At 54.3% G+C, this 19,236-nt stretch overlaps 1 protein-coding gene across 1 annotated transcript; it reads right to left on the reverse strand.

Moving 5' to 3' along the window:
* Positions 1-1,137: 1,137 nt before the first annotated feature.
* On the reverse strand, positions 1,138-13,791 carry HTR3A (5-hydroxytryptamine receptor 3A). The gene is made up of 9 exons (XM_036321219.1): positions 13,624-13,791; positions 11,420-11,586; positions 10,252-10,296; positions 7,995-8,104; positions 6,553-6,722; positions 4,046-4,206; positions 3,479-3,689; positions 3,153-3,374; positions 1,138-1,436 (listed from the first exon to the last, which is right to left on the reverse strand). The coding sequence occupies exons 1-9, from the start codon at positions 13,688-13,690 to the stop codon at positions 1,138-1,140; spliced, it is 1,452 nt and encodes a 483-aa protein (XP_036177112.1). The 5' UTR covers positions 13,691-13,791.
* Positions 13,792-19,236: the final 5,445 nt, after the last annotated feature.

The raw sequence follows: 19,236 nt of genomic DNA on the forward strand, positions 1-19,236 counted from the left end.
CTGGGCAGAGAAAGAGCGGAGAGCCAGCCTCAGGCACCCACGGGGGACGCCGAGGTGGGTTCCGGCACTCCTCTCCTCTGAATGCCTGGGAGGTGGGTGGAGTGATAGAGTCGGGGTGCTGCTCAGCACGTCTTGAACCCCAATGTCTGGGAGAGGAAGCTAGAGATCAAAGGCCACTCTTCCGCCTGCCTCCCTCGTGGTCCTGGTGGATGTGCCAGTGGCTGGCCGCTGAGAGTTCCCAAAAGGCAATTAAAGAAGCAAAACTAGACACAGTCTCAAACCTGAGCTCTCAGTCTGAAAAACCAAGCCTGCTGGCGCTGGCCGTGGTGCTGATGTTCTGCTTTGCAGGGCAGGGTCCTCGCGCAGGGAGGACCACCTCCGTCCAGCATCCTGCCAGAGATCAAGAACTGAGCTTCCCCCGCCCACCCATCCATTGCTGTGTTCATGGTCCTGACCTTCCCATTTAAATCCCACCGCCTGTTATTTCTTCTTCATAACAGCCACCATTCCCTAGGGGCAGGAGGCACCAAACAGCTGAAGCCACAGATACTCCCCACCCTCACTTTCACCAGTAACTGTAAACCTCTTCATCCTCACGCGACTCCTGACAAATGGTCAAGAAGAGAGGTTAGGGATTTATCGCATTTTATTATCCCCACCCCCACCATCTGATGAAACGTGAGTGTTCAGGGAAGTGGTCACAGCGGAGGTGAAGAAGGAGACGTTAGTGTTGGATAAACCTCAAGCAGTTATCAGGCCCATATATTAGAGAGTTGGCTGGCCTTCAATCTCAAAAACCAGGCTGAGGGAGTTGAGCAGGATTCCAAAGTGCCTTATTTAGGGGGGTGCCAGCGGGGAAACTGAGGCTTACTGCATAGATACAGAGTGAAGTTGGGAAATGCATGGATTTCTTCTGATCTAAGACAACATGTTTCAAAGCCATCGTGGCAGGTGGGGGCAGGGAGGATGTAAGGATCTCGGACGCCAAGATTTTGGGAGAAGGGTGAAGGCGCTGCTTCGGGCTTGCTGGGATAAATTGGCATTGGAACCAGGGATGGAGCTGTATATGTGACTTGAGAACACCCCTGGCACCCCCTGGACCCTTGAAGTCCCCCCACCCTCACTCGGCTGGACTCCTCAGGAATACTGCCAGATGGACCAGAGTGTGACCAGGGTGACACTGTAGGCCAGCACCGCCAGCAGGTAGATGCGGAACAGCAGCCTGTCCAGCACGGAGCCCACGCGCAGCCAGTCCCGGGCCACCTCTCGGCTCTCCTCCCGCTTCTCCAGGAAGTGCCGGATGGAGGCCAGCTCCTGCAGCAGCCCGCGCATGGCCAGGGAGGCCTCCCGCGGCGGTGGGGGCGGGCTGTCTTTGCCCCTCGGGGTCTTGTCCAAGTCCCTGGGTCCTCCCAAATGGCCGCAGTGGTTTCCCATGTCTGGAAGAAGGGGCAGAGCATTGGCAAGGGAGGGGGTCTAGCCAGATGGCCTGAACATCGTCCCTTACATTTCTTTGGCCTGCAGAAGGTGTTAGCATGAGCAATCTCAGACATAAAGAGCATCGGGAGTAATTTATCTATTTGTGTACCCGCCATCCAACTTAAGCAAATTAAGAAAGCCAATACAGTGGGAGATTCCCGTACACCTCTTCTTCATCACATCTTCCATCCCCTCCCCAGGTCACCAACATCAAATTTGGTGTTTATCCTTCCCATGCACTTGCTTTTTAACTCATGGTCTTTCCCTAGCTTTGATAGTCACCATTTCATTTGAGCTTCACAACAGCCCATGGAAGAGCGGAGGGGGATGAATTGTTATCCACACTCTTTGTATGAAGGTGCTAACGCTCAGAGAGGGTAAGTGACTAGCCTGTGTTCACACAGCGGGAGCGTCATTTAATAGCGAGGCCATTGAGGCCTAGATATCTGGGCTCTGAATCCACTGCCCTCTCCACTGTGTCTTATTGCCTCAATGCCCTCCTCTCCGAGGCCTTCTGCACCAGAAAACACGCCTGCAGATGTGGCAGCCTTCACCAGGTGAGCAGTGAAATCAGGCATTAGGCGGGTGCTCTAGCTCAGAGATTTTCAACTGTGCCACAACAATTTTTAAAACATGCGATATCTGGCTATTTAGTCAAGGGCACTGACCTCTTTTCCCTTAGGTTGGCAAAATAATAATAAAAATAACAACAATAGCCAACACAATAGCTGTTCAGTGTGCATGAATCAAAAGTATACCTATTTTTTTCAGATCGGCAAAAAATACATTTTTTTGCTATGCTGCAGAATCTTAGTGATTAGTTTACATGTGCCATGAGGTGAAAAGGTTGAAAATTGCTGCTCGAGCTCATGAATTCATGAGGAGATGGTGGCAGGTTAACGGAACATCTGTAAGAGGCGTGGCTCTGGCCCAAAGGGCGGACAAAGAGGAGTGCAGGGGCGTGGAGTGGTTAAAACACTAGCTCAGTCTGATTTCAAATCACACTGGGCCAGTTCCTGGCTCTGTGCCTTAGGACAAGCTATTTGGCCTCACTGTACCCCTGTTTTCTCATTTGAAAAATGAGAATGAGGACAGTGTGGATGAAATGGACAAATTCCTAAAAAAAACCCCACAATTTCCCAAAACGGAACCAGGAAGAATCAGAAAACCTGAGTATGCCAATAACAACTGATGAAATAGAAGCAGTAATCAAAAAACTCCCAGCAAACAAAAGCCCGGGTCCGGACAGCTTCACTGGAAAATGAGGATGAAAATCCAATTGGGTCACCATCAGGATCACCTGTGATCCCACAGGAAATGCTTCGCACATGCCTGGCCCAAAGTGCGCAAGAGACAGACCAACACTCCCCCAGCACGACCACCAAATGGCTGTGGCAACTCCTCAGCGGGTCCCCCTGCACCCTGCATCCTGCATCCTGCCCTGTCTCTGTCCACCCAGGCTGATGAGCATGTGCAGGTGCAGAGAGATGGGCACTCAGGCTGCCCGCCCCCCCCCCCCGTGAAGTGGTGCGTGGGGTGCCACATGCAGGACAGCACTCACCTTCCAGGCCTGGCTGAGCTCCTGGGCACGTCCTCCAGAGACACCCCCCTTCCCCCATGCCCCTGCCTCCAAACCAGAAGGGCCCCTGCATAGGGACCCCCCGCTTCCCCCTCACCTGAGCAGTCATCAGTCTTGCTGGTTTGGGAGGCAGCTGGGCACCGATGGGAGGTTGGCTGCTCCCCCAGGCAGAGCAGCAGGGCGATTCGCTCGAGAATCAGGCGCCGCAGCCAGGCAGGCACCGGCTGCTGCAGGTCTTGCTTGTGCACCAGCCGCACAATGAGGATCGTCTCAGCCAAGCTGATGACCAGCAGAGCCATGCACACGACAAAGTAGACACCTGTGCACCCGGGGAGAGGGCGGGAGGGAGACACATAGAAGGTGGGAGGGCCCACGCCTGGCTTCCTTGGCCACAGCGAGCTCTTCCCCAGAAGCAGGCCTTACCAATGAGGGGAGTGCCGATGGCGGTGGCTGGCAGCGTGTCGGACACAATGATCAGGAAGACAGAGTAGCCCAGAAGGAGTGTGATCTTGAAGGAGACCCTCTCACCACTCTCCGGGGGCAGGTAAAAGCCCACAATGTCCATGACCATGAGGAAGATACTGGGCAGCAGCAGGCTGACCGCATAGAACAGGGGCCGCCGGCGGATGACCACCTGGGACCAGGAGAAGAGCTCTGGGGGAGGCCTGGGGCAGACAGGTCCTGTGCCCAGGAACCGCTCCCCATCCCAGCCCCCTTGCTTGGTAGAGGATTCAACCTGCATTTCTCAGAAAAGGACACGGACAGACCCCACATTTTGCCTCTGGATTCAGGCTTGTGGCTGTTAGGATAAGTGAGGGACAATTCAGCTCTTGCCCCATCTACCTCGTGGAAGTTCCAGGAGATGAGTGTGACCCTGCGGTTGGGCCGGGGCCACGGTGGTTCTCCCCCATGTCTCCTCAAGTCTGCCTGGGTGTGCTGGTCTAGTGGTTCTATTCATTATTTTAATCGCACCCGCTCCGTCCCACTCACGTAGAACTTCATTTCTGCATAACAGTTGCTGCTTTCCATGCTGAACTCTCGAAACTGGGTCAGCACCCCCAGAAGCTCCCACTCGCCCTGGTTCATGAAGACGCTCTTGTCGAACTTCACCTTTTCTGGCGGGCGCCAAAGGGAGATGTTGATGTCCTGGACTGGGAGAGAGGAAAGCAAGCCAGCGCTGGAGCCCACGCCAGCGGCATGCCAGAGCCCGCGACAGTGGGGTGCCGGGTGGCGCGCCCACATGGCTTAGCTCCCTTCAGCTCTTCATCTCCAGCCTCAGTTTCCTCAGCTACACAGTGAGGTCACTGCACACAGTACCTATCTGTACAGTGGGCCTGGAGCGAGGGGAAGGAAGGATGAAGTGAAACATACAGCAAAATGCAAAGAACCAACAAACCATTTATTAAATAGTCCCCCCCCCCCCCACACATACACACCTTTCTAAGTTTCCTTGTTATAATTACCTATTTAGGAAATAAACAAAAGTCAGTACTCTTCACCTCGGCCTGCAGAAAGCCGCCTGAACTGGAAGCAAGCAGAACCCCCACTTACAGAATAGTTTAGCGCCTCTGCTTCTATTACAGAGACAGATGTGCATGGCACCAGAGGACAGGAGCGCCCACTGCAGTCAAGCAGCAGGAATGACTGACGTGCCCATGGATCAGGAGAATGCGGAACAAACTCTGATGCACCCAGACCACGGGATAGTCTACGGGGGTCTGAATTCATGAGGGAGCTCTACATGCGCACTAACTTGGGAAAATGTCCCAGATCTGTGGTTGAGTAAAACGAAGCAAGTAGCAGTAGCATAAATGATGTATATAGAATAATTCCCATGCACTTTCCATAGATGGTAATGTATGTGTATCTAGGCAAAGGGTAGAGAAGGACCTGGAAGAGCATATCATATAAAGTTTATACTGCTGAAAGCTGTTAAGTCCTGGTGTGGGGAGTTGGTGAAGAGTTTGGGAATGCGGGTAGAGGTCAAAGATCATTTGTAATTCTGGGTTTTGGTCAAAATTAGAATGTAGTGGAGGATGCCGTTTTGCAGTAAAGTGATGCTCACGTCCCTAGGCCTCAGTGAGCACCTAGGGTGCACCCCCTCGATGTGTTTGTCAGCACCTTTCTCTGTGCCAGGCACCGTGCTGTGCACCCAGTGGTGGGGCAGAAATCCTGTTCCGCCCTCTCTTCGTGTGTACTGGCTAGAGAAGTACACATTGAACAAGTGCTTACAAGCACAATAGACGTGGGAAGACGAACAGGAGGCTGTACATTGGGCGTTGGGGATGCCTAGTCTGGAGACTGGGAGGGGTTTCCCCGAGAAGCTGACCCTGAGCTGTGATTCAAAGGTGAGTAGAGGAACTGGCTACCCCAGGTGTGGCTGGGGCAGGAGTGGGACAAGAAGGAAAGCAGGAGAGGAAGGAGGGCAAGTGGCCTGGGGGGGTGGGGTGGGGGGGGAGCAGCCTGTGATTAGGGGCTGGAGGAATGGGCTGCGGGCGGCCAGCCCAGGGCCCCACGGGCCAGGTGAAGGATTTGGATTCTGTCCTGGGAGCATTGGGAAGCCATCAAGGTTCTTAAGCAGATTTGCATTTTAATAAGATCTCCATTTGCTCTGAGGAGCATGAATTGGAGGGGTTCAAGAATAAAGGAGGGGGACCCGCAAGGAGGCTACTGCCGAAACCTGGGCACAAGATCAGGTTGGCTTGGATTAGGGGAGAGTGCATCAGGGGAGAGGAGAAGTGAGGGCTTTGAGAGGCATCGAGTGCCACTCCTGTGAGTGATCCTGGGAAAGAATGGGCCCTACTGAGTGTTTGCACTGTCTCGGTCAGTTGGCATGATGACAGGGAAGCACCGGGAAACCAGGTTAATCCCATTTGGAGGATAAAGAAATAGGCTCAGTGGCATTAAAAATAGAAGTGGTGCCCTGGCCGGCATGGCTCGGGGATTAGAACATCGATTCCAGACAAGGGCATGTACCTGGGTTGCAGGTTCCCCGCCCTAGCTGGGGTGCATTGGGGAGGCAACCAATTGATGTGGCTCTCTCACATCAATGCTTCTCTCTCCTTTTCCCCTCCCTTCTACTCTTTCTAAAATCCAGGGGGAGGAATATCCTCCAGTGAGGATTAACAAGAAAGAAAGAAAGAAAGAAAGAAAGAAAGAAAGAAAGAAAGAAAGAAAGAAAGAAAGAAAGAAAGAAAGGAAGGAAGGAAGGAAGGAAGGAAGGAAGGAAGGAAGGAAGGAAGGAAGGAAAGGAAGGAAGGAAGAGAGAGAAAGAAAGAAAGAAAGGAAGGAAGGAAGGAAGGAAGGAAGGAAGGAAGGAAGGAAGGAAAGAAGGAAGGAAGGAAAGAAAGGAAGAAAGAAAGAAAGAAAGAGAGAGAGAAAGAAAGAAAAGTAAGTGGTAGGAAAGTTGGATAAGGAAGATGCATCCGGGATGTGCTCCTCACTCAAGTGTCCTGGGCCCCAGCCTGCGCCCCTGCCTCCAAAGCCCGTCTACTCACTGGTGTGCAGCCAGCTGGTGAAGGTCAGCGAGCAGTTCTGCACATCGAAGGGGAAGTTGTAGATGTCGAGGCTGCAGGCAGTCACCACCTGGAGGGGCTTGTAGTTCTGGACCTCGCCTTGATGCCCGACATACACATACGGGATATCTGGAGACTTCCCCACGTCCACGCTGTCCAGGGGAGAGGGGGCAGCTTGGGGCTCAAGAAACAGGTCAGGCCTGGGAGTCTGAGGGTCTCTGAGCAGCCAGCAGGGAAAGAAACCCAAGGAGGAGCTAGGGCAGCAGGACAGCGTTGTCTGGAATTGATTTTTCTAACCTTCCTATCTCTCTTAGGCCTCCTCACCTGCATCAACACTGCTTTCCAAGCATTCCTGAGTAAAGGCATTTTTCCTTTATTTCCCTGGCAACCTAACAAAAGGCAGGCAAGGATCCCTGGACCCCAAATGCCGCAGACACTAAGGAGCATGCCCAGCTGTCCCTACACTGCCACCCACTGGCTGGGCAGAGCTCAGTTCCCAGGATGCCCACCCAGTGTGGCAATGGGCAGGTTTGGTGGGCTCCATCCTGACTCGGGCTTCCTGTCGCTGGGAGGCCTGTGAGTAAGAGGAATCACCTCTGCAGGAAAAGGAACTAGAAACGCCATGGAGACGAAGGGGCACAGGGCAGAAAGTGGCCGCTGTGGCATCAGAGGCCGGGGCCCGCGGCCCTGAGCCTGCAGTTTCTGTGGATTCAGGCTGAGAGTTGAGAACTCAAGACTATCGCTGTTTCACCGATTAAACTGCAGATTCAGCCAGAAACTGGAATTTCCCCGTGTCCCTCCAGCCTGAGCAATGCAGGGCACGCGGCTCCTGGTCAACGGCCTCTCATGAAAACCAGTGTGGGCGGCGCCCCTGGAGCGGGGCGATGCAGTGGGTCCTGGCAGAGGGTGACCGGCCCCCCCACTTCCTCCTCCCACCCATCTCCCCAGCCAGAAGGTACCTGAGGGTGAGGAGAAGGAATGTTGGCCAAGGCCAGAGAGACTGGCTGCTGAGAATGAAGGCTAGGGGGACCCACTTCAGACGGAGGGTGCAATCTGTGGCTGCTCAGGCACAGGTGTGACGAGAAGTGTGAGTGTCTCCCAGCTTCAAGTCTCCCCTGTGGCCAGGACTTCATTCCTTCCAGTAATGTTACTGTCCCTTCTAAATGCAGCCGCCTCATCCGACTATCATAGCAACGCGAATTCTCTCCCTGGCTTCCTTTCCTCAGGCGGGGCCGTTGGATCAAGCAGTGCAGGGTTTCAACATTAAGCACAGAGGAGTTTTTAAAAAGAAAAGAAAAAGCAGGGAATTTGGGCCCAAGCTAATTTTACCCGCAGCTCTGCAAGCCTTGGGGGTGTGTGGGGGGGCCCCCTGCCTTCCCCAGCCCCAGCTACCTGGCCGCCCAGCACCAGATGGCGGTACTCACAACTCGTTGATGAGAATGTCCGGGACCCAAATGCTGTCCGTGGGGATGGACAGCTTGGTGATGTTGTCGAAGTCCTCGGGGTTCCACTGGAGAAACTCGTCAGTCCAGTACTAGGGGAGGAGCAGGACCCGTGAGGGTGGGCGGGGCCGTCCCCAGCTCAGGCCAGCTCCACCTCTCAGGGCCCCGGAGAAAGGCAGGCATCTTCTTGGGGGAATCTGGGCGTCAGTGGCCCCCTAGTCACTCAGCAGCACCTGAGAGGCCCCCACCTTTGTGCCCACGCACTTCCTACATGCAAATACCATGCAGCCTCGCCCAGGGGCGGCGTCAGGCATTGCTAACATTTTGAATCCCCTAGCCACCAGCGGAGGGGTCTGAGAGGACAGCTTCTTGGTCTCAGTCTGCACAAATGTAAGTGGGGATGATAGATGCACCTCCCAGGGCAGAGATGGTTACTGTTAGGTTTTGATCGATGCATCCTCCACTCTCCTGCCAGGATGACTGGCCTAACGGATATATGTATTTTCACATTTCACATTCTATTGAAGGCATGGGGAAAAGATGGCGGGTCAGTGGGAGGGTCTGTGAGGTATGGAATAGTCAATAGCGGCTGCTATGCTTCAGAAGTTAATAGACTATATTATCACTGAAAACTGTACGAAATAATGTAAACTAAATACAAGCATGACTAGATGAAAATAAGAATGTGCCTTTCAAATCACGAGGAAAAAAACAAAGAGAACATACATTGAAAAGGTTGTAAAACAGAATAGAATGGATAATACCAATTTTACAGAACCATGAAATGTAAATTCTGTGATGTCACTCGCCCATTTAAAATTCTTCAGCGGCGTCTCATTGGCAATAAGATAAAGTTAAACCTCGAGGTCAACAAAGGCCTACATAATCTGCCTCCACCTACCTTCCTAGTCTCAGGTTTTGTTGTTGTTGTTGTTGTTGGTTTGTTTGTGTTGGCCATGCCTCTCTGTGGAGTCTACACCTGGAATGATCACTGTTGGAACCTCCACATCTCTCCGTACCCTGCTCCTTCGCCCATGCGGCAATCTGTCTTCTTGATCAAGGTGAGTCTTACTCATCCTTCTAGACTCAACTATTCCATGCTCCAAGGACCTCTGGGAACCCCGTCCCCTGGCGGGTTTCACGTGCCTCCTCTGTGCTTTCATGGCTGACATCTTGCCCGCTGTGTGGGTTGCATGGAATTGTCTGCTCACATGTGTGTGGTCTGCACCAGCCTGTGAGCTCATTGTGGACAGGGCCTGAGTCTAGTTTGTGTCTCTAATTCCAGTCCCTTAGCATGTAGTAGACTAGCATGCCCTCACTGCTGGGGCAGACAAGTGACCCTAGAGGTGCAGAGGTGGGAGCTGGCCATGGTGTCCCAGGAGAGAGCTCCAGAAAGTCCCCCGGGTCCCTTCCCTGAGGCAGCGTGTGTTCTGCACTTAGGGATCTCGCGGAGGCAGAAAGGGGGCAATACTGCAGGAACCAGCACTTGGCTTCTTCCTCTACCCCACTTCCTGTCCCACGAGCTGGCTGTGGTGGGGTGCTCACGAAGAGAGGGAGAGATTTAACAGAGACCCACGTTGCCAGGCATGTCCCCACAGTCTCTCAGGCTTGACCTCAACATCTGTCCTCATGTCCCTGCCCCCTTCTCTTCAGCCACGTTGTTGGCTTTCCCTCTGTTCTGACACCTTCTCCAGGTACCTGGGGCCCCGGGGCTACCAGCTTAGGACACAGGGTGGACAGCAGCCTCCTGTTTGCCCGCCCTCCCCCACCAGCTCCGAGCCAGAACTGCTGCTGGGGCCTCAGAGACTCCACACGCCAGCGCCTGACCAATGCCCGCCGGAAGCTGGAAGAGGTGGTCAATAGCCACAGGGTGAAGCCTGTTTCAATCACCCAGTTTGCTTGTTGTTCAATTTGGCTTAATAGGAAGAAGGCTTGTGAGCCATTCGAGCTACATGAGAGGGAAGGCTGCCCCTGAGCTCCCAGGCACTGGAGGTGTTTGATCGAGAGGTGGGGCACACACTTGCTGGGGCCCCAGTTCATGGAGAACTTCAGGACCCAGAGCAGGTCCCGAGGACTTCCCCCACCGAGCCTTCTGTCCCCTTCCATCCCCAGCCCCGAGCGAGGGGAGTCCAGGCTTCTGCATCTCAGGTCCCTGACGCTCCAGGTGGCGAGTCCCTCCCCGGGAGGGTAAGTCCCAGGCCAGGAAATGAGGCAGCGGGTGAAGGACTGGGCTGCTCACCTGCCGGTACCAGATGTAGGTGGTCAGGACCTGGTTCTTCTCATCCTGGGAAAGGAAAGGGAGCTGGCACAGGTGGCCCTGTGGGATGTGGGTCCACTCTGCACACACGAACCCCAGAAGGAGCTGCTGCTCTGTGTCCCCATTTCCTTGGGAAGTGGGGGTGAAGCAAAGGGGCAAGGAGGAGGGGCCAGCCATGAAAAGTTGGTTTTTTACTAGGACACATCTAGAAAGAAATGCAGTGATTTACTTTTAAACTATATGTGCATGTAAGTATACATACCCTCTACTCTCTTCTATTATGTCATGCATATTATATATGTCTATTATGTTATCTATATTTTACAAATATGATATACATAACATAATAGAAGATAATACAAAGCATATTTAACAATATTGTGTATATCTATGTCTATATATCTATATATCTATATCTATATATCTGTATCTATATCTATATATCTATATATCTATATCTATATCTATATCTATATCTATATCTATATCTATATCTATATCTATATCTATATCTATATCTATATCTATATCTATATCTATATCTCTCCTATCCTAGAATGAAGTCAAGAGGTACAAAGTCACATAGAGTGAAAAATTCATCGCTCTCCCTCCCTCCTATCCAATCCCAATTTCCCTTCCTGAACAGCCGCATGGACTGTAGTGGAGACTGTGGTGTCAGCCCTGCCCACCCTAACCCAGCACACTGCCCCCATTTCGGCATCTCCGCAGTCGCCTCCTGCTTATCTCTGCAGTGTCCACCCCCCTGCGCTGGGCAGTGGACCCCACCTACTACTGTCACTAATGGAGGAATCAATGAACTGATTTGTGATGGACTCTGCAACAACCATTGAGTAACACCCACCATGTGCCAGGGACCTGTGTGACACAGGGCATAGAGATGAATAGGACAATCTGAACCCCCACACAGCCCGCACAGGGAGATGGTACCATGATACGGTGAGTGGCCCGCTGGCTGCAGGAGTGTGGAGGGATGGCTGAAAGGTGGCCCCAGTTTCCTGGTTTGGGCAGCTCTGCACATGGGGGTGCTGCAGCCTGTCTGAGCCGTGGTGCCAGCCACAGGTACGATGGTACCCATGTGCCCAGGGCCTCCCACCTCTGAGTTGGGGGCATCTTGGGGCTGAGCCCTCACCACGTTGAGGATGGCATAGACAATGACGTCGATGGACACGGTGGTTGGCCTCCTCCAGTCCCGCACAGGCCGCACGCCCTTCTTGTAGTTGGTCAGGAGGTGGTCCGACAGCCGCCGCAGAGCGGACCCCGAGGTGTTCTGGGCCGGGAGGCCCCCCCTGCGCCTGGCTGGGAAGGAGAACAGTCCCAAGCGGACATCAAGCCGGAGCCACGGGCCTCTCGCCCTGGTTTGAAGCTATGAAAAGGGAAGTGCCCTCACCAGTCCCACCTCACAAAACTTCCAGGTGCCCCACCACAGAAATGTCCATTGTGTCTGCAGACTCCTCCCCAGACTCAAAGGTGCATCTCATACGGGCAACCTACACACTCGTTTAAGGGAGAGAGGGAGCCGGACTGGAAGAGAAGGTGACATAAGGCAGGTGAGGTCTGAAGGAGACCGAGGACTCCGAGGAGGTCAGCCTGCAGGGCTCTGGTCAAGGGGCTCCGGGGAAGTGAAGGGGAGCCGGCCCCGGGAGATGAGAGGAGTACAAAAAAGTGGCCCCCAGTGACAGTTCCTCAGCCCAGAGGTCTGCGTGAGGGTTTGCCTCAGTCAAGGTCAGATGTCAGTGTCCGTACAGCCCCTCATCTCCTGGCCCCCAACCTGCAACTGACAAAGGGAGAAGGGGGGCAACCAGTGAAAACTGACATCTCCTCTCCCTCCTGCAAAGCCCACCCCAAGGCCGCCACCCCACCTGCCCGGCGCACCAACTCCTGGGGGAGGTTGCCGGGTCCTCACAGGGGCTATGCGGGCAGTTTGTTAGGGTTAGGAAGAGGGTTGGGTGAGGTGTGGAGGGAGCGAGCAGCAGCACATTGGTCCCAGAGCAGGAGGCCTGCGAGGACCAAATGGCGAGGAGCAATCCCCACTCCTAGGCCCGAGCCCCATCCTCTGGGATGTCATGTGCGCCTCAGGCGTCCTTCTGGGGCAGTAGAAGCTCTTCCTGAAAGGTGCCAAGAAACATGCGGGTGACAAACAGTGTGGGAGAGGGAGGACCAGGGTGCGGGCTGAAAGCCTCGGGGGCCTGGCAGCGTGAGCGCAGGTCTCAGCAGGCCTGGCTCTGTGCGCAACCTGTGCAATACATCGATCCTACAGACCCTCCTGCCTGCCCCTCCCCACCTGTCCCTGGTACACACCCCGCTGCCCTCAGGGCAGAGAGGAGCAGAGAGAGGAGAGACGGGAGAGCAGGTAGGGAGTGCTGCCTTGGGAATAACATCCGTTAACATAGCACCGATTCAAACCCAGAGCCCTGTGTGTCTCCCTACAGCGGCAACAGCCCAGGTCCTGTTGTCTGGGATTCGGTCCAGTTTGGAGAGCACCAGCCTGGGCCGCACGGGTCAGAGCAAAGGCCGTTTCTGGGAGGCAGAGGGCTCCCCAGCCTGGGCAGCCCGGACCAGTCATCCCCTGCAACCCGGCCTGCTCGTCCGGCTGAGCTTCCCCAGTGCCAGCTCTCGGGAGGAAATGCATCGTGTCCGCCCCCCCCATCCACCCTAACGTACCCTGGCCCCAGCTTTAGCCCAGCTCTGGATGACGAGAAAATGGTCTAAGATGAATGAGTATTGTCTGCAGCAAGAGGACACGATCCTTTTGTGACGAAAACACCCTGCATCCACTGGGGAGGCAGGAAAGGATGGGTGGGAGTGCAGAGCGGGGTTGGGTGTTATTGGAGGTTAGCCCCAGAAGCAAACTTTAGGAAACAGAGACCTCAAGAGCCCATGCAACAAAGTCGGAGCTGCTGCTAACGAGCTGTGTGACCTGAGCACATTATTCCCCTCTCTGGACCACAGCATCCCCATGGAGAACAAAGGGGCCTTGCAGCTCTCTCTCTCTCTCTCTCTCTCTCTCTCTCTCTCTCTCTCTCTGTGCGTTTAGGGGCAGGGCAAAGAGCAGAGACCTCGCTGCTGCCCAGTCCGCATGTGTCCCATGCAGCAGGCTGCGCTGCACCCTCTCAGCAGCCCTGCTCTCACCGGGCTCAGCCTCGACCTCCCAGCTGGGCCCCAGTGCCTCAAAACGCTCGCATGCACGTTCGGAGTGAGAGCCTGACTCCCTGCAGCCTTACCCACTCCAGAACCCACCTTCCCTCAACCCTGGCAGGAATCGAGCATCCCCTACCTTCCTCGGGAGGCGGCCAGCCACGTCCTACATGTTTCCCATTTCCCCCGCCGCCTTACCTTCTCCCTGAGTCAGGAGCACGGGCAGAAGCAGGGCAAGCAGCGCTGGTGGTGCCCACGGCAGCATGGCGAGCTTCCACGGCGTGGGCGCCTCTGGGTGGCGGGCGTGCAGGGAGAGCCCCGCCGCCGAGGGCCAGCCTGTCTGCCCTCTGCCGGCTTCGTGTCCCCGCCGCCTGCTCTCCAGGCTGCTCCCAGCGCTTCTGTGGCTGAGCCTCGCACTGCCCGCACTGCCCGAGCCACCAGGCTGGGAAGCTGCCAAGTGTCCCTGCAATCAATCCTTCATTTGAATCAGGTTTCAGGGTGGGAGGGGAGGGATGGAACCACTGAGAGGGGGGCCTGGCGAGCTGGGTCATTCAGCGAAGCTCCATCCTTCTGTTCTGCCAGGTGCCCTGCTCAGTTCCCCAAGGACTGACTTGGGGTCCAGAGGCCGCGGGAGCTCCAGGCAGCTGCCTTCATGTATGTCCCACGGCAAGTATGTTTCCTAGCATCGGGCTGGGCTGGGTGGTGAGGTGGGAGGAGCAGGAGGCCCATTCTCTTGCTCTACAGAGTGACACGGGGCCCCTAGCTAGGCAGCTCTGCCGACAGAAAGGGGACCTGGAGTCACCACATGTCTGCCCTTTGTCCTCATCTAAATACTCATATTTAAATAATCAAGATGTAATATACATATATATTTATACTATGCAGTTTTTTCTGTGCCATGTAACTATTTTATATGTTTTTATTATACAAAGTCAATATGCATAGTTAAAATGCAATAGCAATACATCCTGACTGTGGGAAAAATGAAGGAAAATGGAAATCATCCATAGGCTTACTGACAGCTCAGGGACAGCCACCATTCAGACTTCGGTGTATATTCTCTGTAATGTCCTTCTAGACTGTGTACACAACGAGTCAGTGTACCATGCATGCACATTTGTGTCCTCCCCCCATTTTTTGCTTAATGTCATTTCACCTGCGGTCACAACACTTTTCCCTGAAATGTGGTTTTCTTGAAAGAAGTGCCTTTCTCTTTTTTGTAAGTTAAATAGGCACTTATCTATCCCCCCGATACGCAACTGGGTGCCACCAGCTTGTCTGGGAAAACCATGGCTATAGGTTTATTTGGAGGCGCCCCACTCCCATCTTGCCATGTGAATAGATGTGTAGATGTGGGCTTTTTTCTCCTTTTTAAAAATGTTCTTACTTATTTATTTTAAAATGTATTTTTTATTGATTTCTGAGAGAGGAAGGGAGAGGGAGAGGGAGATAGAAACATCAATGATGAGAGGGAATCACTCCCCCTACTGGAGATTGAGCCCGAAACCCGGGCATGTGCTCTGCCCGGAATCGAACCGTGACCTCCTGGTTCATAGGTCGATGCTCAACCACGGAGCCACACCAGCCGGGCGGGCTATGTAGACTTTTCTATCTTGATTGTTTTCAAGGTGAGACGCACCTGCATCAAAGCGCAGTCATGCAAGCTCCAACCACAGAACATTTCATCCCTTTCCAGTTGAATTTAAGGGTAGAATGGGCTGAGAACACTGCAAGGAGAAAGAATTTTCTGAATTTTAGTTAAGTTAAAAAACTCCCACCTTGATCAGAAGTAAGTCCTCTCTGGTTCTGCCTGGGTCTTCCCTCTTATTCATGTACATGTGAAATCTACATGTTGCATTATACCCTCCATTGATGGGGTCCCTTCACAGGGCCACGAGCCAGGGGGTGGCCTGGGATGCTCACTCAAGCTCAAGGAGCCTGGGCTACCCTTCTTTCGAGCCATGTGCTCTCTCACTGCACAATCTAGAAAAACAAGGAAAATCAGCTCCAAGAATTCCCTTTGGGGGAATGGAGATGGGGAGAAGTGGTAGAAAAGTAGAAAATAGAGGGCCCCAAACTTCTAGAGAATTTAGAGCCATCCCCCCTCCTGCCCCCTGAAAGAATGTGCCCAGACTCCAGGCTTGACCGCAGGACGGGCAGGACAGGAAGACCGGGCTGCCATAGGCCGCCAGGCAGGCTCAAGCCGTGCAGCGGATCAGACTCAGAAGGGCTCTGTGAGTTCCCAAATGCAGCCTCGAGCCAACATTGGAGCCATGAATAAACGCTGGCCTCCTGCTCACTCACCTCCTTGGCCACATAGAAATCGGCTGCAAATTTCTAGAGGGCGTTCGCCTCTGGCGGTTTGTATGGTGAAATCTGCATCTAGCACTGTCCCATTCATAGAGGGGATCCCTTCCTATGGCAGTAACAAACCCACTTGGGGTTTCATTATAGTTGCTTCCTCATTGAAGAACAGGCACTTGACCACTGCCCCCGCCCCCGCACACACTAACTGCTCCCCCAAATGCTCCCTGAGCATGTCCATGAGGCACATCCCTATCTCCCTCCAATGTGGCCTGGCCCATTCCTTCCACAGAGCCAGGCCGCGGAGACAGAGAGCAGCGAGAAGCATCTGGCACCGAACTTGTTCTGAAAGGGGCAGTGCCGCAGCAGGAGGGAAAGGGGCAGGAAGAGGTGAAAAGAAACAGAAGGTAAAACTACAGGAAATGGGGGATCTGAAGAGGAGACAGGAGTGAAGTAAAAAATAAAAGGAAGGTGAGAAGAGAAGGAAAATTGGTTGGAAAGCGAGGAGGATGAGGAAGACAGAAGTGAAAAAGGCAAGGACAGAGAGAGGAAAATTCTAGGAGGAAAGGAAGAGAAGGGAGAGGAGAAGGGAGGGGCAGCAACAACAGCAGGAGGGTCTGAGCTGTCAGTCCAGGGTGGCCTGAATGGGGCTCACTCCTCCCCACCATGGGAGTCGGGAAGGAGGGCTCCCCACGCTGCAGAGTGGAGTGCCAGCCACGGGCATGTGCTAATCTGGGGCAGTGCAAAAGCCTGGACACCCTGTCCCCTGGACCAGGCCCTCATTTCTGCACTGAGCTCCCGGCCCCTCTGGGACCGCCCGATTGCGTTAGAGAAGGAAGAGGATGTCTTGCACACAGTGTGCGCATTAGAGAATTAGCTTCTTGGGTAACAGGGTTAGAGCGAGCCAGGCAGGCCGTGCATCACATGGAGCTGTATCGCCTGTGTGCCTCTCGGATGGAGCAGCAATCAAGTTTCCCCTGAAGAAATTTCCTATTAATGGATCTGATGGCACAATGGACAGGGAGGAGTTGGAGTTGTTGCCAGTGGCGGGGTGTAAATTGCCTCCAATGAAACTGTGGAGTCACTTTTGCCCCTTTTAAACAAGAATCAGTTCCAGGCCGTGAGGAACTGCCCCCGGCCGGCGGGGATGGGGAAAGGCAGAGGCAGGGCTAATCTGATTCCTGAGCTCTGGCTGCAGACGGCCGGCTCCTCCTAGGGCGCGGAGGCAGACATGCAGATGGCAGCGATCCAGTGAGCGTAATGAAAAGCTCAAGCCTGCAGGAGCCGCAGGCCTGGGCCTCCCCTGGTGTCCAGCTGCTCCCACACCCTGGAGAGGAGGACTGTACTCACACATGTGCCAAGAGCTTCCCGCCCATCTGCCCACTTCCCATCTCCCAGGTTCACACACAGAGCCCAGAGACCCCGCACCACATGCCCCTTTCCCACGGGTGGACATGACGGAGCTGAGGCCTCCAGACTCCTGGCTCCAGCCTTTTCCACGGCAGCGGTGCTTCCCATCTTCCGCAGTAAATTTTTACTGGTCTGTAAAACTTTTACCACCAAAGAGCCTGACCTTTTAAAACCTATAAACTTCCCCAAACTCTGCAATCCGTAGTAACATCTGGCTGCACTAGGGGCCCACCTGCTAGGGAAGAGCCCGGGGGCGGGGTGGGGGGAGGGTTAAGATGCATCATCCTGGTGCTAAACGGGAGATGATCTTTATCCTCCCCATCACCTTGGGGAGAGGACTCCATGAAGCCCCACTGGTGAGTCCCAAGACTCGGCACCTGCTCAGAGTCCCTAAGAGAACCACCCTCCCTGCTCTGGGGATGGCATAGGGAGGAAAGACAGGTGCAGCCTTCCCCCACCCAGTTCCGTGGACCTGGCACAGAGGTTAAAAGGTTTAGGGATTGTCTACCCATGGAGAACCCAGCGGGATGAGAAGATGCTTGATTCAGTTTTCCCAGTTCGCTTGTCAAAGAGACAGCAGTGGCTGTTATAGGGAAAAGAGAGCAGCAGCAGCAATGTCCTTGCTATGACGTCATGTCCCATAGGATGGGACCATCCTGGTCCCCGGGGTTGGCCTGGCTCCGCACCCTCCCCCAAAAGCACCTGCCATTTATTGAGCACGAACTACATGCCAGACACTGTGCGAAGCTCTTTATCATACTTAATCTTTATTCCCTATGAAGAACATGCTATTATTCCCATGTTGCATATGAGGACATTGGGGCACAGAGAAGTGAAGCAACCTGTGGAGAATTGCACAGCTAATCTGTGAAGGGTGTGGCATTGGGCCTTAGGAGCCGGAAGCCCGGCTCTTGCCCACCTGGTTACACTGAGTCCCAGAGCATCCTCTTGGCTGAGGCCCAGGCTGATTGGGCTCTGGCTCCAATCCTGGAACGGATGGGGCTTGTTCTTGCCGTGACTGCTCTTGTCGGAAGGGCAGGCCAGTTGCGTGGGCCCCACATTAGCCTGCTAATTAAAGATATTGCTATTGGAGAGTGTCAGAAGTAAGAATACGCAATGACCCGAGGGGCCGTTCCGTGCAGTGTTTCCCAGGGCAGAGTGGATTCGGCAGTGCTGCACTCCGGCATCCTGGTCCCCGCGAAGCCGTTTCCACACACGTCAGCTGCGGGGCTTCACGGTGAACCTGGGCTTCCGCGACCTCCTCGTGGCCGGCAGCGATGCTAGAGTTTGGGGTGTAATGTCATTCTGCTGAGTCTGGGTGCGTGGGGTGCGGCCTCCTCAGAAGGGTTATTTCTTGTCTCCTGTCACCTGGAGAAGAGGCCTTCCGACCAGACAGGATAAGATCAGGAAGGAAGCAGCACAGCGGGGTTCCTCCCTCAGTGCTGACCCCCAGGGTCAAGATGCCTGAGGCCTTGTTTCTGGAAGGTGGGTGCTTCTGCTGCCACGTTCCACATGCAGACAGGCGAGGAGAAGGAATGAAGCAACTCAAGCCAGGAGCTGGGCTAGTCTCTCGGGACCCCAGGAAAGGGTTCCGGACTCGGGGAAGGAGTTGACAGGCCTCGGAGAACTGGGCCGCTGGTTCAGTCTATGTCCCCTGTCTTGTTCCACTTTCCAGCCTTCACCCTCCACACTGAGGGAGACTTTGCTCCTGAGTGGCCCAGTGAGGTGGCAGCAGCAATGGTCTGAGAAGAGAAGCACCCAAGCACGGGGACCCTCCAGCCTGGAGACCTGCGTGGGGACTTGTTTTCATAACGGAGGTGACAACCCTCCCCTCAAACCACGAGGGGACCTCAGGCATGAGAAACAGCGGGGCAGGGGTCTGCCCTTCATCCCCCACTTCCCCGCCTCCCACTCGAGTCCTTGCAGGTGCCCACGAAGGGGGACTCCAGCCTCCTGAGTACTGTATGTCTCCTCCTATGAGATGTCAGTTTCCCCCATCCCTTTCCCCAAACCTCTCTCATAGCCTTTTCAACCTTTTTGAGGGTGGAACCCTTTTTTCTGTGCCCCAAACAACAGAGCCAAGTCCACGGTGGTGTC

This window comes from Myotis myotis, unplaced genomic scaffold (assembly GCF_014108235.1).
Source record: "Myotis myotis isolate mMyoMyo1 unplaced genomic scaffold, mMyoMyo1.p scaffold_m19_p_10, whole genome shotgun sequence".
NCBI classification, from domain to species: domain Eukaryota; kingdom Metazoa; phylum Chordata; class Mammalia; order Chiroptera; family Vespertilionidae; genus Myotis; species Myotis myotis.